Below are 21,535 nucleotides of genomic sequence, written 5' to 3'. Positions count from 1 at the left end.
GTCCCTAGGCAGGGCACAGCTGCACTTTGGTGAGTTCTCTAGAGCTGTCTTACCCTCTCCTGTACCCCTCACACACAGACACACACACACCCCCAGTGTCACTCATTGCAACAACAATGCTACGATGCCAGTTTTTTGCAGAAAGGGAAGAACTTGGAATTAAGCACCCAGGTCTGAGGCCCAGCTTCCCTGCCTCCTGTTGAAAGGACCTGAGGATAATAACTTTGTCTAAGAGCCTCATTCTCCTCATCCATAACTCAGGAGAACAAAATCCCCACGGAATCTCTGGCTTGTTACGAGAATGATGTGAACTGAAGTGCAGGACGGGTTCTACCCAGCCCCAGGTATCAGCCAGGCGTGGACAGCCAAGGCTGGGTGTTCGCATGCATCACTTGGGGGGAGCAGTGGGAAGGAGTTCAGGAGTACCTCCTGGAAGCTCAGCCCATCTGCACATTCAGAAGCTACTGTGCTAAACACCCCCACCCCGCCACACCGGAATGCGGCCTGGCATTTACAAGACGCAGAGAAAACCAGGGCCCTTTCCTCCTCCTGCTGTGCAAAGCACGGGGAGCCTAGCATGGCTGGAGCCTGCCTACTCCAGTGGATTTGCAACTGCCCTCATGCCTTTTAACACCATTTCCACTTCAAGCATCTTCCTACAAGAAGGAAGAGTGCACATGGAGGGTTCCTGGGCCCTCTAGTCCGTCTGACCTTTAAAAACAGAACACTCTGGTAAGGGAAGTTCAAGAGATTACTGGGAGTTTATATGACCCCACTTGGATTCTTCCGGAATTCTGCCCCTGCACTCCTGCCAGTTCTGACCTCCCTTGGGCACCCAGAAAACCATTCACATGGAGGGCTGGTCTAGCAGGCCCCCACAGAGCCCCATCTCCTAAGCTATCTGCTTCATCCTGAAGTTTATTTTATTAAACTATGGGGCAGGACACTACAACAGAATTCCCTTGAGCCTCCCAAGCCAGGAGGCCTCAGAAACCAGTCTGCCTCCAGCCCCTTGAACCCATCTTAGGCCCAGAGCAGAACAAGGAGCCATGTGCCCGAGGATGCATAATAAGGCACTTGTAAACACATCCCGGTTTAATGTGGTGAGGCGGAACTCAATCTGAAACAGATGAAAGGGAACGGGCAAATGTGCTAGAAGCAAGGGAGGTATTAGTAAGTGAAAATCATATCCTTGGTATAACCCAGTTTCTCCAGGTTAGGGTGAGCAGCTGTCTGGATCAGGGGCAGCGGGCCACACACCAGGATGAGCGTGGACTGCCCAGGAGGAGGGAGGTGCTCCTTGATCATGTTGGCGGTGATGTAGCCTGAGCTGTACTTCCAGCCTGAGATTAAGCAGAAGGAGAAAAAAGCTGTGAGGCTGCTGGGTGGATCCCCAAACCCCAAGCCTCCTACTGCATCCCCCCTCAAAGAGGGAGGCAAGGCTGCTCTCCAAGGCTTAGAAATCTGCTCTGCTGTTCCCTACAAAGAAGCCGGAAAGTCAAGGACATGGGAGACCCAGGAAGCTGCCTTCAATATTGACCCGGGATCCCAGGCTCACTGCTGGGACTCTGAGGCCCCCAGCCGCAGGCTGATGTGGCAAGCAGGGGCAGGGATGGAGAACACAACAGGGAGCTGGGGCTGGGCAGGGTGGAGCAGGTCTGGGGTTTGTGGTCCTGTTGGGGGGCGCCCTCTGCTGGGCAGTGAGCTACATGACAAGGTAGGCACCGCCTGGTGCTGTAAGAGAGGCAGCATGAAGAGGCAAGGTGCGGGCGGTGGCTGGGTGCTGGCCAGGGTTGCGGTAGCTGCTTGGGGCTCGCCATGTGACGACTGCTGTCTAGGAGAGTTTGGGTGGTAAGGGGGACAAGGGGTCCATGGCCACGTGTATGATGTCTCTGCAGGATGCTCTGTCAAATGTAGTGTGGGGTGGGTGCTCAGGGTGACCCAGTGATTGGGTGTCCCTCGGAGTCCCTCCTGAGGTCAGTGCACTTACGGACTGCTGCTAAGATATCAGACACCTGCCCGTGACAGCTCTTAAAAGCAGGCCGTCCCCCCCAGTCCTCTCTCCCTCAAGTTCCTCTATTTCCCATGCAGGGACAGACCTGAAGGTCTCAGCTCCCAAGCACAGTTTTAAAAAGCAAACAAACTTGGACTAGTTCCTGAGGTGGGTCAAGGGTTGGAGCTAACCCACAGTGGGCACCATGGGGATCGTACCGACAGGAGGCCTGTCCAGGGTGTACCATATGTCGAACTGCTCCGGGTGTGTTCTGGCAACTTCTTCAAGCTCCTTTCTCACCAAGATATCCTCCTCTGTCTAGAAAAGAAGCAACATGAGCAAAGCCCCTCCAGGAATGTCCTGCTTGGTTGCCACCCTGAGCGCATGGGTCAGCACATTTCTTCCTGAGCTGTCCCCCACTCAGGCAGGAGTACTCTCAAGCGGGCTCCTGGGGAAAACAAAGGTTCTGCTTCAGCTCCCACACTACTAGCCCTCCCTCTTGTGGGCGGAGGACAGGGGAGGCTCCAGCAGAGGTGGTGACTGCCTTCCAGCTGGAAGGCCACCCAGAGTCCAGGCAGGCTGGCCTCACTCAGAGGTCCCAGCCCACCCTCCTGCCCCTATCCACACTGAGCACCAGGCAGGGCTAACCCAGCCGGAAGGAGCTGAGTGTGGGCCCAGGGTCTTGTGCAGGGAGAGCAAGGGGTGAAGGCAGTAATGTATGAGGTACCACCTAACGTAAGAGCACCGGAGAGCTAAAGCGGAGGAAAGCAAGGGCTGGAGCTTCATTTGGGGAAAGGGAACCAAAGCCAAAAGGAACTCGTCATAAGCTCAGAGGTACCGCAGAGAGGACCTTGATCTTAAAACTCTTCATGATTCTTATGCCAGAAATTTTACTTCTGGGATCCTATTTAAGAAAATAATCTAAAAAGCATCAAGCCTAGGATTATCATTCATTTTATCCTTTACAACTGTGAAAACTGAAAACAGTCTGAATGCAGAAAGTACAGTGAATTATAGTACAACTTGATACAGACTGATGAAAATATTTATAAATAAGTTTGATGAGAAGAAAATGCTCATGTGGTAATGCTGAGCAAAAAAAAAAGTATATAAAGGTAATTGCAAATACATGGCATGTACAGAAGAAAGAAAAGAAGTATTTATAAACTTCTGTGTTTTCTGAAATTTCTACTGAGAGCATCTAAGACTTTATACTCAGAAAAACAGAATTACATATGAAAGAAGGAGAGCTTAGTTCAAAACAAGGCTGGGGAGGCAGAAATAAAAACAGAAGCAAGTGGAAAACCAGGCCTGGACTTCGCTCCTTGGGCAATCCCCCCCGCCACCCCACACCTCTGCTGAGCATGTGCTCCACCCGCAGCAGAGGCAGCGAGAGTTCAGTCACGGAGGCATGAAGGCAGACACCCCATTCAGCAAACATGTTTCCTACCCCTTCAAGTCCAAGGCCGACTCGGCAGAACTGACCTGGTTAGCAAAGATGAGGGACATCCTGGTCCTGTCGCTGGGGTTCTTGGTGATGTGGCGAATGAGCTGCAGCATGGGCGTAATCCCTGGGACAGGAGAAGGTGGGACGCAGCTAGTGGCGCTCCATCCCTCTCCGATGCACACGACCCCTGGTCTGCAGCCCCCTCAGCGGTCTGCCTCAGCCCCAGGCCTACTTTTCTCACGCCCGCCCCCAAACTCAAAAGTGGAAAACCGCCCTTCATTTCGGTTTTCCCTTCTAAAGCAACAATAAATCGAAAGCCCTTTCTCATGTTCACGGGGCAAGACCAAAGGAGCCCTGGCTCTGAACTGTCTGGTTTCCCACCCAGCCCCCACCGCCCCAGCTTGCTCTCTGAGCAGGGTGAGTCTGAGCTCTTCGATGTCCCCATGTGTACAACAGAATGACAAGTAAGTGTGATCATTTTACAAGCGCCTGTGATGGCGCCTGGCACATTGTAGGTGTCCTTACACATCTGTTCTCTTCTTCCAGACATTCATTTTCAAGGGATGGGGAGCACTGGGCTTGGATCCAGGAGCCCTTGGGGGACCATGTGTGGACCTGCTCAGCTCAGTCTCTAGACTCTTCCATGTTCGCTGGCATGTTGGGTCAGGGGAGGAGGGCACACGGGGTCCATTTCCAGGCCTGTCATCAATCCCGCACTCCCATCTAAAACAGCCGTGGAAGGTTCTCCTCTAGGGTCAGAGGACTCCAAAGTGAGAAGGGTCTCGCCCTCCCCCTACTTGGATGAAGCCCCGGAAGCTGCTCACCTGTGCCCCCAGCGATCATTCCCAGGTGACTGACCAGCTTCTTTTCAGGCTTACTTGTTTTGTATGCCTTGACTGAAAAGTGCCCTAGAAACAGAGAACCCCTCTGACTTCTGCGGCTCTTGCCTCAGAGCTTGTGAGAGATCACGGGCTTTCCTTGGGACTCCCAGGAGGCAAGGCCACCCGAGGAAGGGGCCGCACCGTTCTCAACCAGAGAAGCGGGTCAGGGCAGCCCCCTCCACCAGCCCCGGGGCCTTGGTGCACAAAGTGGAAACCAAGCGGAGGACTCGCTGGACCTTTTCTTCTGAGCGGGGAGGGAAGCACCGTGGAGTTCAATGGAGCCTCGCAGAGCACTCTCAGCCACAGCCTGAACGAGCGAGGCAGTGAGGAGTACGTGGCAAGGACGAGAGTGGCTGCCAGCCATCCACCCGGCCATCCATCCATCCTTCCACTGCCCAGCCTTAGCAGGCGCCCTTTCTGCATCGGGCATCGTGGAGAGCCGGTTTCCATGAAGAGGCACCCCAGCACTCCCCTACCTTGATGAAGCTTACAGTCTCGTCAGGTGCGTGTGTGGAGTGGGTGCTTTAAGGACAAGTCCACGGGACCCACCCCCCAGAGGAGTCCCACAACAGGAGCAACCACAGGAATCTTCTTCCAGCGCGAGTACCTGGCTCGGGGTAGAACAGGCGACCGTTTGGCCCTCGAAAAAGGATGGTGTCCCCAATTTTCATGTTCTCCAAGTACTGAGTCATCTTTCCCCCTTCTGGATAATTGGGGTGCACATTTTTGAAGTAGATCTGAAAAAGAAGGCAGCCTGGTTCGTACCTCTCAGACGTGAGGCCACAGCTGAGAACAACTCGAAATTCCATTTGCTACTGGAAGCCTTGCAGCGAAAGTCCTCTGCACTCACAGTTGCTCTAAAGACCCCTGAAGACTTCCCCACAGCTTCACTGTTACATGACCCTGCTGGGAAGCCCTTCCCAGGACACGGATTCCTTCTCTACCTGACCACCTTTCCTAGGCCTGGTAGGGAGAAGCAGCTGGACGCAGTGGGCACCACTTACCTTTATAATCAAGTCCACAAAGCCTCGGTCATCATCGCTGGACACCGGCGTATAAGCCCTGACCACCAGAACGCCATCAATCTTGGCCAAGAGATGGACATAGTTCCCTATAGAGAAAGTTCAGTGTGAGCACAGCCAGCTGAAACAGGACACGGGGTTCCCATAAAGGACTGAGCTTCAGGGAGGCAAGTGCCCAGTGTGGCAGGGTGCTCAGCAGCAGGGCAAGGCAGGGATGCCTGGGGCCTAGGCCTGCCCTTGGCACTCTGTGTACTACCCTGGGCAAGTCGTTTCACCTCTCTGGGTGAGTGGGGATGATATGCCTGCCCTGCCTCCATCCCAGTGGAGCTGGGAGCTTCACGGGAGCGTCTGCCTCCTGTGTCAGAGTCCTCCGTGCCACAAGAAGAACTCATTCAAGTTGGAGGCTGAGTAGTAAAAATAACAGAAAGGTATGCTTCCCTTTCAAGGAAAAATATGTCACCTTCACAAAGTCGTTTCTTCCTGAATGGGGTGGATCACTGGGGTCCAGTGAATGAACCACAGCCCCCTCGCCTGCCTCCTGGTGCCTGGCACAGGGCCAGCCCCCAGCTCATGGGCACGCTGGGTCCTGGGATTTGGACACCACGGACCAGGAGTTCTAGAAGGGCTATTGTGTCTTCCTGGCCCATGGCTCTGCTTGAGGAAGAGTCAAGTTCTGGGCCGTGGAATTCTGCCCCTCCAGGGTAGAACCGAATGGACCAGGTATGGCCACAGACCTATATGGATCAGGACTAAATCCCAGTATCATGGGGTGGGTGGGGTCGCTAAGGTCACTCCTGGATCTAAAGTGAGACAGTTTGGTGACTACAAGAATAGTGGTGTGGGCAGGAGCTGCCTGCAGGAGCTGCTAGGACACAGAGGCAAAAGGAAGCTCTGGACCATCCAAGGGAATAGAAACCATATGCAGGAAAGATGGGCTGGATATGCAGATAGTGGGGGAGACCTGGGAGAGACAGAAAGAAGGAGAAGGGGGAAGGGCAGGGAGGAGAGGAGGAAGGGCGGCGCTGGAGGAGTGGGTCCTTCTAGTTGCTTTGGAGTAAAAGCCCTGCAAGTCCTCAGGGCCTCTGAGGAGGCCCTGAAGCCTGAGATGCAAACACTCAGGGTTAAGAAAGCACAGACTCTCTACTGGAATTAAACTGAAGGGAAGGGAAAGAAGAAAGGACAGGCTCAGCGACTCTGGCTATGTCCCGGCTGCCTAGCCTATCAGGGACACTCAGAAATAAATGCCTGAGGCAGCTTCCTCCTGCGGACAGATGTGAACCTGGAGACCTCAGAAAGGCTCTTTCAGATGCAGCCAACCTGGGCCTGGCCTGGCCGTATCCTTCCTGGAGAAAATTGGGCTGCCCTGGCGGGCCCCGTTTCTCACCTGCTTCGATTCAGCTGAGCTGGGAGGCCCTCACAGCAGACTCTTCCAGAAGCCTCTAAACTAGCTGTCCCACTAACTCTGCCTATACCAGGGAGAAGGAGAGACTGGGTCATGGCAGAGTCTCAGAAATTCTATTTCTCATCATTTTGCATTCTTTTAGCCTTCTTGCCAACAGGGCTGCCCCCACAGGCCAGGCAGAGGGCTGGAAGGCAGGCTGGCACTGAGCTCCTGTGGATGGACACAGGAAGAGGAAGCAGCAAGGAGGTTCAGGGCCAGGGGGGCTGCCTGGTGAGTAGTTTCATGACCTGCCAGAGGAGAGGTCAAGGTGTTGTCCTACGCACACAGGACAAGTAGGCATGGATTAGGGTCTCCACCAGCCTGGCAAGCAGCACTATCAGTCTGTTCAAAGCTCTGAATCCCCAGGCTGTGGACCTAGCAGAGGTTTTCCACCTCACTAAGACGGACTTGGGTCTGCTGGTGTCTGCAGATTAGAAATGTGATAACTTGGAACTCTAGGCCCACTAGGGCTGGTTTTCACACTGGGTCCTTCCTTGTGTGGGTCTGAGGTCCCTGCTGAAAAGACACCCTGTACTGGATGACACTCCTGCTTCTCCACACGTTGTGGCCCTTTCTCCTGACTGTAGAGGACATCAGTTCCTTCCATCCCTCACTTGTACACAGCACTTTGCACTTTCTCATTTTTCACACCCATCAGTCACTTTACCTTCACAACAACCTAAGTGGCAGGCAGGTCTGGGAAACTCCCATTTCATAGACCAAGGCTCAGAGAGGTTGAAGGACTTGCCTAAAGTTGCCCAGCAGGGAGCCTGTGATGAGATCTTAGGCCTGCTGATTCTAGATTTCACTTCTTTTCAGTGCTCACTAAGACATCACTTCTGTGTCGGCCCAAATCAAGCAATGACAAAGGAAATGGACTGCCCCCAAGCCCGTCTCTCTACATCTCTGAGCTTACCTGTCTCAGGAAGGGTATCAGGGCAACCTCCACACCCCAGCTGAGTTTCTGAGAGGAGCCGAGTGCCTGCAAGGCCCAGTCCTGGTGATGACCCCAAACCCCACTCACCTACAGGAAGCCCCAAGACATGATCTGGCGAGGGCAGTCCAAAGCGGAACCTCCGCGTGTTGTGGGTGATTTGCTATAAAACAGAAAACAGAGGCAGGCTCTGTCAGCTTTCCAGAAGCTGCAATGCCTGGCAAAGGAACTCTATTTGGTCCCAGCACACACACACACACACACACACACACGCACGCAGAAGGATGCAAACTGGAGGCTAGGCAATGCCTCTCCCACTGCCCTGCCTTCCCACCAGCACATTCCCCACCACTCTTGTCTCCTCTCTCACAGGCTGACGGTGGAAGGGGTGGGCTGACCCCACTACCTCTTTCTCAATCAGGGGCAGTGGGTACTTGGTTTCAGAGTCCCGTAAGGTGGTATGTCTTCTCCGTAAGTTCATGTTCCGCAGGGCCAACAGGACCACTGTGACTCCAACGATGGTGATGGCAAGGAGCAGGGTCGAGTCCTGGCCAGACACAAAGTGAGCAGAGCACCTCAGGTCCCGTATGCCCAGGGCAGGATGGTGCTCGGGCACAGAAGAAGCTGGGCTGTGCCCAGAAGAAACCAGACAAAGGGAAAGGTAATAAAACAGAACCCAGGGTGCCTGGATGGGTCCATCAGCTGGGCGTCTGCCTTCAGCTCAGGTCATGATCTCAGGCTCCTGGGGTGGAGACCCATGTGAGGCTCCCTGCTCAGTGGGGAACCTGCTTCTCCTCCACCCCCATGTGCAGGCTCTCTCAAATAAATAAATAAAATCTTAAAAAAAAAAAAAAACATAAAACAGAATGCAGGCTGACCGTATGGTGGACCTGGAGGATAGGGAGGAGTGAGCTGCAGATCAGACAAGGCCAAGCAGAATTAATGTCACCAGGCCCTTCCTACCCATCTGCCTCTAACCTGGTACATCCAGGAGTGCAAGGGTACCAGTCCTGGGAGTCCCGTCCTTGAGGTGATGGTGCTGCTGCGGCTTTTTATTTTATTTTTTTGAGAGAGACAGAGAGAGAGAGAGATGGGGTGAGGGTGGGGAGGGAGAGAAAGAATTCGAAGCAGGTTCCACTGCCTGAGTCTGTTGTGGGGCTGGATCTCAGGGTCTTGGGATCGTGTTGGAAGCTTAACCAACTGAGCTACCCAGGCCCCCCTGATGGCACTGCTTCTAACCCACAATCTAAGATGAATGTCCCAGTCCCCAAAGGCAGAGCTAGAGAGGGGGATAGGCGCTGTGTCCCCCAGCAGCTTGTTGCTGCTGACCGCTAGGCAGGGGATGGGGCTCACCAACCCCACGATTCCCCCAACCAGGTTCGGCCGGGTTGGGGTGGGGTGAGTACCTCCGGCTTCCGGGTGCTCCATTACCTTCGCGCCTCAGGACACACCAGCACCTTCCAAGGCAGGCGAAAGTGGCTCGGCCACTCACTTGCAGCAACTCGGGCGGGCTATCGCCCCTTCCCCCAACCACTCCCCCAACCCCTCCCCCAACACTGCCCCGCGGCCCGCTCCGCCCGCCCCTGGCCGGACCCGAGACCTCCCGGGCGGGACCGGACGAGGGCCACCGGGCCCCGCTCGCCGCGGCGCCACGCCTGCCGGGTCGCCGCTCGGGCCGCCCCGCTCCCCGCCCCTCGAGGCCCCAGCCGGCCCCGGACCCCGTCGGACTCCCGCGGCCTTTCCCCGCCGCACGCCGGGCACCCACCCGCAACGAGACGCCGAACATGTCGTCGAAGTGCCGCTGGCTGCAGGGCCGGGGCGCGTCGGGCCGACTCGCAGGCGCGCCCTCAGCTCCGCCTGGCGGACCGGGAAGCCGCGGACGCCGGGAAAGGCGCTAGAACGGCAACGCGCGCCCGGCCGCTCCCGCACACCCGCTCCCCCACCCCCCGTAACTCCTCCCTGCGCCCCGCTGCCCGCCCACGCGGCCCGCAGAGTTCCACTCCCACGCCCCTCGCGCCCTGCCGCGCCCTGCCTGCGGGGTGACACTGCTGCGGGGTCCCCGTTCCTAGCGGCCATCTCTTGTTTATTCGTGGCCCCCTCTCCATCGTGCCCTCTCCCAGCACTCTCGGAGCAGCCCGATGGAGAGCTTCCTCTCCGCACGTGGTCCAAAGGTGGGAGAAAGGGAGGTGCGTCCTGGTGGGAGGAGGGGATGCTGGTGAGAGAAATGGGAATTTAGGCCAAGTCCGAGAGCACATGAATATATTCCTTCAGCGCGCATAAGGAGCTCCTACTGTGGGCCTGGTCCAGCGCCGGGTGTTTGCCCAGGTAGGGGTGTCATGGAGAAAAGACGTTCGTTCAGAGCGCTCATTCACTCATTCATTCTCTATTGGGAGAGAGAGACGACAGGTACCCAACACTAGACCAACGGGAGGCAGAATGGCAGGCATCAACGGTTATGGGGGTTCTTCGCAGCACATTTCAGAACCCTGATAGTCCTCTGCCCCCCATCAGTTCTCCCCTTGAGAGTGGCAAAGGTAAATCCCTGCCCCTGGGCCTGAGAGAGGCCAAGAGATAGCCAGCCATCCCCAGCCCCCATATCCACACCAGCACTGGCACGTACTTAGTGAACACTTGCCCTAGTACTTGCAGGTACCAGGGTATTATTGTAAGCTATCTTAATTATTGACAGGCTAATAAATGTAAAATGATAGCTTGTGAACATAGTATCATTACCTGATAGTGCTGAGGAGGTTGAACATCCTTCATATGCTTATGTCCCATGGTGGTTTTTTTTCCCCCCCTGGGAAAAAAAAGTGTCTGCTCACGACTTTTGCCTGTTTTCTCAGGAGTTGACTTTTTCTTACTAATTTTTAGGAGTCTTGTATATATTAGAGACCACTTATTTGCCAGTTAGATCAGTTACAGATTATTTTCTCCTGGTATGCAACTTCCTCTCTCCCTCCCTTCCTCCCTTCCTTCCTTGCCTCCTTACTTCCTCCCTCCGTTCCTCCCCTTCTCTCTCTTCTCTTCTCTCTCTCTCTCCTCTCTGTCTCTCTCTCCTTTCTCTCTCTCTCTGTCTTGATGAACAGCAGTTTGTAATTGCAATGTAGTCAAATGTATCAATCTCCAGTCTTTTGCCTTTATCATTATTGTCTGTTTGTATGCAGGATCATAAAGATACTCTCTGTTTTTCCCGACAAGACTTAAAGTTTTTCCTTTAACATTTAAGTCTCTCAGCCACCTGGAACTGATTTCTGTATATGATGCAAAGCAGGGATCCACCTTAATTTTTTCCATGTGGATGATCTGTTGTCTCAGTAATATGTGTCAACTTGCTCACCTGGTCACTAACCTACAATATCACCGCTGTCCTGTACCACCCTTCATGTATGGCTGAGTCTGCTTCTGGTCTCCCTGCTCTCTTGATCTCCCTTCCCAACCCCTCTGCAATACCATGTTGCTCTAATTACAGTTGTTTATTAGGACTTTATATCTTCCCTCTCATACCTTCTTGGGGTCTCAGTTCAAATATCACTTCTTCCTTAGAGATGCCTGATCCAATCCCCCAATTTAAATATATGCACACATTAAATTCTCTTCATGGCTTTTACTTCAGTTTGTGATTATACATCCTGTCTATTTAATTGTTTAACGGTTAACTCTCACATTAGCCTAGATGGTCCATTGTGGCAGAGGTGTTTCTCCAGGGCTGAGCACAGTGACTATCACAAGGAAGACAAATAGGTAACAGATGAAGGAGGAGTGAATTTCTCTGTGCCCTGCCTCATTTAGCACACTGCCTGGCACACATTAGCTGCTCCAGAAATGCTCAGGAGAAGAACAGTCCTTTCCGTCAGTGTCCCCCATTTTGCTTAATCTGTCTCCATAAGACATGTCATCAGATGACATACTACGTTTCTTAACTACTTGCTTACTCCTTCTCTCCCTCTACTGCAATGTAAGCTACATGAGGCCAGGATTTGCTCCTCCCTCCCCGGCCTTTTAAAAAGGATTTTATTTATTTAGTTGACAGAGAGCCAGAGAGCACAGCAGGAGGAGCAGCAGAGGGAGAGGGAGAAGCAGGCTCCCTGCTGAGCAGGGATCCTGACAAGGGGCTCGATCCCAGGATGCAGGGATCATGACCTGAGCCAAAGGCAGATACTTAACCGACTGAGGCACCCGGGCGCCCCAGGACTCACTTTGTTTTAACTCCTGTTGTTTCCCAGGCCTCAGAACAGTGCCTAGCAATTGGTAGATGCTTAATAAATATTTTCTGAATGAATGAGTGAACGAAGAACGAACTTAATTTTCTCCCTCTGGTTCAATCAACTTTTTCTTTTTGGCTTTGGAAGCATTGGGCATCTCCATTTTTCCTGTGGCTCTTAACAGTTGCCTCTACCCCCCCATTCCCCTCTCTCTTTTTTTCCCTCCGTGTGACCAGAGAGGCAGCGACACATCTCCCTTTGTTATCCTTGGAGCAGGATAAGAGGCAGGCATCTGTCTGGGCTCTCACCGATTCTAAGAAGGCAGGGCTTCCCCTCTCTCCTCATGTGCCCCTTGCATGCCCATGTTCTGCCTGATTTGGCTCATGTTTTACTACTCTCTGAAATAGACTGTGAGCGCATGTCTCACTCCCTACATCTGCAGCTTGGTAATTGGCAGAGAGGAGGCACTCAGCAAGAGTTTGCTGAAAAAAGAAACAATGAATGTGTGTTGTCACTGTTTTAGGATGTATGAGACTCTGCCCCACAAGACAGTTTCTCAAGTGAGGGGACCGGCTGCCTTCACTGCTGAGACTTCCCTAGCGGGGATTGATGCTGTGGCCAAGTCAAAGCTCTCTGAGCCTTTACAGTGTCTGAGTTGCTGTGGGCTTTTCATTAGCTTCTTTTTTACCTTAAAAGTGATTTATTTCCATTTTCCCCTGAACAGATGACCACCTCTGAGGTCCTAGCTATTAAGCCTACATTGTGGGAGGTTGGATAATGACCTTCCCCAAATAGGCCCACATCCTAAATCCCAGAACCCATGAATGCTGGCTTATATGGCAAAAGGGGCTTTGTTGCTCTGATTAACCTAAAGATTTTGAAGTGGGAACACTATCCTGGATTGTCTGGACAATAGTCCATATAAGAGGGATGCAGGAGGAGACAAGAAGGCCATATGATGTGCCCACAAACCAAGGAATGCAGGCAGCCACTAGAAGCAGGAAAGTGGCGAGAGAAAGGATTTCTCCCGAGAGCCTCTGGAAGGGACCAGCCCTGGCAATACCTTGCCTTTAGCCCTGTGAAACTGATTTCATACTTCCGGCTTCCAAAAATGTCAGAGACCAACACATTTGTGCTGTTTAAAGACAGCAAAGTTGTGGTAATTCATGATAGCAGCAATGGGAAACTGGTATACTAAATGAACTATTATTTTTTTCTCATTGGGCTTATTTATTTATACTTGGATTTATTCCAGAAACAGCTTTCCTGGGATTTGGATCAGAAGAGCCAGGAAGTGCTCCTCCCCTCTGGCGTCCAAGCTCTTGTTGCTCTGACTGTGTGGCCCCTTTCTCCTGCAAACCACCTCCTTCAGCCGCCACCTCCTGCTGCTGGCTGTGTCCTCAGCTTGTCCTCTCTGCCGGGCCCCACGAGCGGCCCATCCACTCCACCCCTCCCTTCTCACCCTGGCTCTAGACTGTCCTTTGTGCCTTGTGCACAAATGTCATCCTGAACAAAGGGTCCCAGCAGCCCAGCTCGGGCTTGGGGATTGTCCTCAGCTTGACTGGGCTGAGCTTAATGAAAGAACACTGATGGAACACCTCACCCACTCCAGCAGCCAATGCCGTGACCAAGGTAAAAATCTGACTTGAATTGGAAGTTTCCTTCTTCAAGGATTTTAAGTGAAAGGGAATTGATACCACCTGAGCGGAATTCCCCACTGTGTCCTGCAGGTGGGCGGAGAACGAGAGTAACACCTTGCTTTGTGGCCTGTCTTCGACTTCGATTTGTATAACACAAATATGTCATGGGAAACCTTGCACACACTTGGTAATCAGGGGCAGACATGGGCCTGATGGAGTAAGACTATATAAAGGTAAGAGTCTTTTTTTTATTAGTCAATTAGCCAACATAGAGTACATCATTAGTCGTTGATGTAGTGTTCAGTGATTCATTAGTTGCGTGTAACACCCAGTGCTCATCACATCACATGCCCTCCTTGATGCCCGTCACCTGGCTACCCCATCCCTCCACCTTCTGTAAGAGTCTTGAGACATGGGGAATGAGCAGAATTTGCCAGAAACAATGTCTTTGGGAAGAGTCAAAAGAACAGCTTGCAGAGTCCTCTGCCCATTGCCCCACTGGCACCCAGGGGAGCCCCCTGACCAGCAATGCTATTGAAGTCCCTCTGCCCTGTTTACAGCAGTGGCTCCACTCTTCCCAAATGGCCTCTGTCGTGGCAGGGGCTGGGTTAGAGCCTCTAGACAGCACCAGTTCACCAGCCTGGACTGCGGGGACGACCAGGAGTACATGGGACAGCAAATGTAGTTTCTAGGGCAGGGATCCACCTGCTCAGAGGGGGTGGGACTGGGAGCCTCAGACCTGTAATATAGAGGAAAGGCAGGCCTTTGGGAGTGGAGGGGCGGGGACAGGGTCAGAAAATGTCCAAAACCAAGACATGAAGAGAGGCATGCCCTTCTCCCATTTGAACACAGCCAGGACATTGATCCCTCACCAACTTCCGGAGACACACAGTGTCTACTAGGTGCAGACACGAGGCGGACCTCCTTACAGCCCCGGGCGTTCTTTACAAATGCGTGATTGAGGCCAGTGGGGAACACGTGAGTGGGGGCGCATTGTTTAGGGTGCAGGATTCGGTGGAGGGCTATCCCATTTCTCAGCCACAGGGTTGAGAAATCTGTGGCCTAAGCCGTTGTGTTATAGTCTGTCCTACAAAGAGACAGTATTACCATGATATATGTATGCAAGGAGTCTGAGAAAAGGAAATCAGAGAGCCTGACTTCACCACCCATCCGGGCAGACGACTTGGTCACTGAGCTTCAGTGTCTTCATCTGTAAAATTAGGGTCAATAATACTACTTATCTCTCAGGTTTGCTGAGAGGATTGCAGGAAATAATGTGTATAAAGGGTTTGGCCTAGATTAAATAAAAATGCTAACACTTACCAGCTTTTCCCTATTGCAGTCGCTAGAGTTAGGGACCTGGGAGTCATTTTTTGTATGTGTGATTTTTCCTTTCCTCCATTTCAAACATAATTGGTCCCCTGAGCTTGCTGATTCTGTTTTTCCTCCTGTCACTCGCAGTCCCCCAGCGGAGCTTATTGGGGCTCCTGCGTCTGTGCGTCTCCTCAGCTGTTTCCGGCCTCCGGCTCTTTCCCTTTATCCATCCACCCTGTTGACTTCTGCCAGATGAACTTCTCTTTAACACAAGTCTGATTTTTTCCTCCTCTGCGCTCAAATGTCAATCATCCCCATCCTCCGGCTACAAGACAGAGTCTAACATTCTTTCTAGCAAAATAAGTCCCTTCACGAGTGGGACCTAGGCTGTAATTTTAAATAATTTCCCTTCAGTTCCCCCTGTCAAAGCCCCAGCCACACAGAACTATACTTTTCACCCTGAATATCCCTCTGCTTAGTCTTTTTGATCTTTTGTTCATGCCGGTTTCCCTCAATGGAATGCTTTCCCTTCTCTGTTCACCTGAAAAACTTCTGATTCTTGTAAGACCCAGCATAAGTGTCTAATCCTTAGCTAAGCCTTCCCTGATACTCCTAGAAGTCACTGGGACTTCTCTGTGCTCCCTTGACACTAACGCTCGTGTCTGTTACAGTATCTCCCCCCTTGTCCTGAGGCAGCTGAACAGGCCTCCCAAATCCTACGCGAGAAACCAGGGACTGGGTGTTAATTGCTTTCGCAAGCCCAAAGCCTAACTGCAAGTCTGGTGAGAGGATGGTGCTCAGTGACGACTTGTGTGTGAGCATATGAAAGCATGAGTGAAACAAGTGATGGATCATACGGTAGGGAAGGGCGGCCCCGCACCAGAGTGGGGTGGAACCAGCCCTGGTTCTCCAGGATGGGCCACGTGGGGGCAGGGGGGCAATCTCCAGGCTTACTTGAATGAGGTGCAGGCTCTGCCTCACTTAGCAGTTGTGTGACTCTGTCACTTCGATTTTGTAAGCCTCAGTTTCTATTTCTGAGCATGGGGTAAGCGTCCTTGTCTTTCGTGCCACACGGGCAGTGTGAGAAGCAGCTGACAGAAGGTGCGTGAGGACCGCAGAGCCGTCATCTTCCAGGGACCCCAGGTGAGGGTTCATCACAGACCCGGATGACAGTCCCCACCCCGTGGCTGTGCTCACTCTGGAGGCAGACAGCCCTGGGCCTCTCTCAGGCGACAGGCCGACAGACACAGTGGCCAAACTGAAGCCGACTGAGGGGCTGCCTGGTGGCAAATTGTGTTCTATGGTGATGAGTAGGAGGCAGAGGGGAGTACAGTGTGCTTGATGGACCTGTTCTGTCGGACGAAAGGAGCCTTAAGTAGACCCAGTGAAGAAGGGGGGCACATGGAGCTCGGGTGGTTGAACTCCCCTCCAGGGAAGACAACCTGAAGTTGGAAGTTGGGGTAACTGATCGCCACGTGGGATGGTGTCTGACTCACCCTTGGGTTTCAAGTGCCCGGCATGGAACCGGGTGGACGTGGCCTCAGGGAGGATTTCCTAAGTCACTGTTATTCATTCTGCAGTCTTATTGGGGCTGGGAACAAGGAAAGACAAATCTGTAGGTTTCCAGGAAAAGAAGAGAGCCTCCATTGTGAAGTTAGACACAAGGGACAAACTTGGCAATGGCTCTTGAATCCTATCTTTATTTCTCTATAAAGGGAAAGAAAATTCAGTCCAGATCCCATACTCCATGCCCAAAACTTTCTATGGCCAACGCTGGCGAGCACTGTAATCCTGAAGATGGAGTGGGGCTGCGACAGTCACAGTGACATGCTAGTGGCCAGGCTGGCTGGACAGAAGGGAGGCTCCCAGGGCTCGTACTGAGGGGAGACTTTGGCCCAATCACAATTCTTGCATTCACCACCCACACAGTGGCATGCTGTTCCCTGGAAAATCAGAGGAAAAGGAATCTCAGTTATGGCCTCATCAAAACACGTGGGTTTATTTAGGAGGTGGCTCTCCAAGGGGCCCTGGGATGAGAGGGATAGCAAGGTCACCATTTTGGCCATCGCACTGAGAGCAACAGCCAACCCTTTCAGCAGTACAGCAAGGCTCTAGAGAATGTTCTCTCTTCTATGTATGTGAAGGATTCTAGGGCTCAGAAATATGAAGCACTCTATGTGACGTCACGTGATGAGTTAAGAGTTCTCATGGGAACATAATCAAGTCTTGCAGCTGCTTGATAATGTAATCAAGAATTCATGACATCTGTAATGTCAGCCCAGACTGTGCCTGTCAGTCATCTGCAGGAACTGTCTCCGAGGCACGGTCCCTGGCCCCAATCAGCTGGCCTGTCCAGGTCAGCTGAAGTGACTCCGCAGGGTGCAGAGGACATAGGTGCAGTAAAATAAGGTATCTGTCTTCTAAAATAAAAACAAGACCTCTGTAAAATGGCCAAACACTAGATAGTTTATTTAAAAAAAAAGAAAAAAAAAAAAAGATTTAAGCAAGGAGCAGGGGCGCCTGGGTGGCTCACTTGTTAAGCAGCCGGATCTTGATTTCGGCTCAGGTCATGATCTCGGGGTCCTGGGCTCAAGCCCCGAGTCTGGCTCTGCTCAACATAGCATCTGCTTGTCCCCCACCCTGCTCCTCTGCTTCTCTCCCTCTCCCCCATGCCTTGGGCTCCCCTCCCCCCACGCTCTCTCTTTCTCTCAAATAAATAAATAAATAAATAAATAAAATCTTTTATAAAAAAAATTTAAGCAGGGGTGCCTGGGTGGCTCAGTCATTAAGCGTCTGCCTTCAGCTCAGGTTATGATCCCAGGGTTCTGGGATCGAGCCCCACATCGGGCTCCCTGCTCAGCGGGAAACCTGCTTCTCCCCTTCCCACTCCCCCTGCTTATGTTCCCTCTCTCACTGTCTCTCTGTCAAACAAATAAAATCTTTAAAAAAAACGTAAGCAATATACAAAATTAGGAAACTAGAAAATCATGCAAATCCAGAAGGTATTAATTATTAAGGAAATGTTTTGTACAACTCAAAGCAAGTAGTAGGAAAATCTGAATGTTATAGCTATTAGTAGGAGATTATCAAAAAATTATCAAAATTGACTGAAAGAGAAATTTTAAACCTAAAAGCCAATAAGAATGAAGGAAATTGTGAGAAAGTTTCCTTTAAGGCTTCAAGGAATGGATGCTTAGTATATGTAATTGTATGACATCATTATAATCATTCTTTTGTTATAAATCGTATGCAAAGCTTAGAACAAGAAGGAAAGTTCCCCAGTTCTTTTCTGGATGAAGAACACTGATATCAGATTCTGACAAAGGCAGACAATAAAAAGAAAGCTATAGGTCAGAGTTCTTAAACGTGTTGGCCACAGGACACCTTTACACTTTGAAAGAAAATCACTGAGAACCCTAAAGAGCTTTTGTTTATGTGTTATATTTATCAACAGTTAACTATTAAAAATTAAAGCAGAAACTTTAAAAATTATGTATTTGCTAATTTATTTAAGATAGCCATAATAAAAACATTAGGCAATAGCATAAATACCATGTTTATTCAAATAACTACATTTTCCAAAAGAGAAACTCTAAATAAGATTCACATTGTCTCACATATTTTTAAAACTGTTTAATGTCTGGCTAAATAGAAGACAGGCAAGATGTCCTATCTGCCTTTTTTAAAAAATATTTTATTTATTTATCTATATGAGGGGGTATGATTGGGGATAGCGGGGCAGAGGGAGAGGGAGAAGCAGACTCCCAGCTGAGCCAGGAGCCCCATGCGGGGCTCGATCCCAGGACCCTGAGATCATCACCTGAGCAGAAATCAAGAGTCAAACACTTAAGCAACTGAGTCACCCAGGCACCGCCTATCTGCTTTTTATATTCAGTCTGTGGAGTTACCACATGGTGTGTGGCCCCTGGAAACACCGCACACTGTGAGAGAATGAGAGTAGACAGGAAGAATGATGTCTTAGTATGACCGTGAAAGTAGTTTTGACCTCACAAACCCCCTAAAAGGATCTTGGAGTTCCCCAGATATCTAAAGGTCACATTTTAAGAGCCTCCACTATCAATCAACTTCAATTATGGATGTGGATACAAAAATCTAAGTGGAATATTAAACAGAACCCAGCAGTATCTTGAAGATGAATGTACCATGCTCAAGTGGGATTCGTTTCAGGAATGTAGGAATATTAGAAGATCTACTAATTAAGGATTTAAGATACTAATCAAAGGAGAAACCATTTAATCACCTTGAAAGATGCTAAAAAGTATTTCACAAAATTTAATACCTTTTCTGGATCAGAAAATCCTTGGGAGGGCCATGATAAAATGTCTGTAGTTGCCAGCCTCATGTTTAATTAAAATAAGCTAGAAGCACAGTATGAAAGGGCAGAACTTTCCTGAACATTCAGGAGCTCCAGTTCTGCCTGGGGAGGTGGATTGCCCATGATGCTGGTAGAAGGACTGGGAGCAGACCCTGATGGATGTCAGTGGTGGTGGCTGAAGGATTAATGATCAGCCAACTTAAACCATCAGCTCCCAACATGCTCCATGGTCTAGGTATACTTACATCCTGGTGCAGCAGCGGGCACCAGTGACTACCCAGGTCTTCCCAAAGATGGTTCCTTTGCAGAAATGCCTGGTGACAGTCTGCAGGCTGACCTCTCTGCTTGCCTCCTACAGTCTGGCTGGAAAGAAACCTGGAAGGGTTGGGGGAAGCACCTCTGCAAAGGCCACCTGGGAAGGAGCCAAGGAAACCCATCCGTATTACCCATGGCTCCTCCTCACCATCAAGCCCAGACTGTAAGCTCTGAGCATCTATCTTGTGCCAGGCACTTTAACAGACACCTGGGAGTGATGAGAAATGCTGATTGTATTCTAGAGAGAGAAAAAAATACATATGTTACCAGAAGTGGGTATTTCACCCAAGAGTAAAATATTGAGCTCCCCCAAAGGGTGACTGCTTTCCTGACGTCTACTACCATATAGTAATCTTGAGCAATTTTAATTCACGTAAATGGAAATCATACAGTATCTGCTCTTGACTTGTGTGCCTAATTCATACACATAATTTTCATTATTAGGATATAAATTACTTGAAGATAGGAGCTATGTCTTGTTCCTGTTTGCACCTCCTCCCCTGTGCCCTGGGCTCTGGTATGGAGATTTGTACAGAGAAGGCATCAGGTGAGAAATAAGCCAATGTGACAGGATGGCGACAGTGATCGAATATAAGTGAGGGATCCCCAGGAATTCACTGTATTATTCTGTATTATTCACTGTATTATTCTTTCATGTGTAGATTTGAGACATTTCAAAAAAAAAAAAAGACAAACCTGAAGGACAAAATTGCTTACTGAATGATTTAAATAATCTGGGTTGGATGTGCTATTTATTTTTTTATAAAGATTTTATTTATTTGTCAGAGAGCGTGCATGCGAGCACAAGCAGGTGGAGCGGCAGGCAGAGGGAGAAGCAGGCTCCCTGCTAAGCAAGGAGCTTAATGCGGGACTCGATCCCAGGATCCTGCGGACATAACCTGAGCTGAAGGCAGATGTTTAACCAACTGAGTCACCCAGGCATCCCTTACATGTGCTGTTTAAAACAGGGCACATGTGGGGCAAAGCCCCTGCCTTTGGCTCAGGTCATGGTCTTAGTGTCCTGGGATTGAGCCCTGCATCCGGCTCTCTCTGCTCGGCAGGGAACCTGCTTCCCTTCCTCTCTCTCTGCCTGCCTCTCTGCCTACTTGTGATCTCTCTCTGTCAAATAAATAAATAAAATCTTAAAAAAACCAAACAAACAGGGCACATGTAAACTCTTTTTCTTGTCCTTCTTAAATTTTTATGTATAAAGGAAAAGGCCCTAATGGGTGAGTTCAGTGACAGAAGGAAAGTCTCTTTTATTGAGGTCTTACTTCAGGGGCTACCTGTGGATTATTTTGCTTTATTCACTGAACACTTATTTGGCACCTGCTGTGTTCTGAGCACTGTAGTAGGTGCTGGGCACAGAATGATGAGTAAGTCTTGCAGAGCATTGTAATGAGACTCCTTAGAAACCACTGTACCTGGTTTCAGCTGGGAAACATGGCTCTGCTGAGTGCACCCCCCGGGGTCAAGAGAAGGAGCCCCTGCAGCCACACTTTACAAAGATGTTCTACCTAAGGCATCCGTGCATCATGGGGTCCAAGAAGCCAGAACAAAAGACTCAGATTGCTTTCATTCCTTCTCATTAGAGAACTGTGTCAGTTTATAAAACTTAAAAAAAAAAAAAGATAAGGCGCTCGCATTTTCTCTTGACAAACTATCAAAATGACAAATGATACAAGTCTCCCTGCCCCTCCTCTGCTCACTCTGGTCATCATGTTTTCCATGTGGACCAGGCTGTGGCACGTGGTTGTCAGTGGATGTCACGGAACAAACACGGGGAAGAGAAGGCCCAGCGCTTCTCGACGCTCACTGGTGTTCACACAGAGCGGGATACTCACTTTTCTTAGGGGACAGATCTCATGAGTCACACCGCAACGCGGCACACAAGTTAGCCATTTCCACTAAATGAATTGATTTAGATGGGGGTCTTGCTTCTTGTGACTGGAAATATTTTGGTGTTGCTTTGAGCAAAATGACAATGACATCCGCCCCATGCAGCTC

At 50.7% G+C, this 21,535-nt stretch overlaps 2 protein-coding genes across 2 annotated transcripts in view; both read right to left on the bottom strand.

The window, feature by feature from the left end:
• Positions 1 to 1,081: 1,081 nt before the first annotated feature.
• CYB5R2 (cytochrome b5 reductase 2) lies at positions 1,082 to 9,668 on the bottom strand. Its single transcript, XM_080817562.1, has 9 exons — positions 9,484 to 9,668; positions 8,125 to 8,265; positions 7,809 to 7,881; positions 5,326 to 5,432; positions 4,929 to 5,058; positions 4,265 to 4,348; positions 3,479 to 3,564; positions 2,212 to 2,311; positions 1,082 to 1,343 (listed from the first exon to the last, which is right to left on the bottom strand). The coding sequence occupies exons 1-9, from the start codon at positions 9,502 to 9,504 to the stop codon at positions 1,171 to 1,173; spliced, it is 915 nt and encodes a 304-aa protein (XP_080673688.1). The 5' UTR covers positions 9,505 to 9,668; the 3' UTR covers positions 1,082 to 1,170.
• OVCH2 (ovochymase 2) overlaps positions 9,566 to 21,535 on the bottom strand; it is a gene marked incomplete at both ends in the record, with an annotated part of 30,182 nt that continues 18,212 nt past the window's right edge. The window contains one exon of the mRNA XM_080816298.1: positions 9,566 to 9,930. Coding sequence (XP_080672424.1) covers positions 9,566 to 9,930 — 365 coding nt within the window. The remainder of the gene's footprint in view (positions 9,931 to 21,535) is intronic.

This window comes from Martes martes (assembly GCF_963455335.1).
Source record: "Martes martes genome assembly, chromosome: 10".
NCBI classification, from domain to species: domain Eukaryota; kingdom Metazoa; phylum Chordata; class Mammalia; order Carnivora; family Mustelidae; genus Martes; species Martes martes.
Note: the sequence above shows the minus strand (reverse complement) of the source record. Positions and strands in the feature narration are given on the sequence as shown.

Bases quoted from the DNA above. Each gene is read 5' to 3' on its own strand.
- CYB5R2 (XM_080817562.1), bottom strand. From the start codon at position 9,504: ATGTTCGGCGTCTCGTTGCGG. The intron at 5,433-7,808 runs GTGAGTGGGGTT...CTTTCTCTATAG, and splicing joins TGTCTTGGGGCTTCCTGTAG to GGAACTATGTCCATCTCTTG. The intron at 5,059-5,325 runs GTAAGTGGTGCC...CTTCTTTTTCAG, and splicing joins TTGTGGACTTGATTATAAAG to ATCTACTTCAAAAATGTGCA.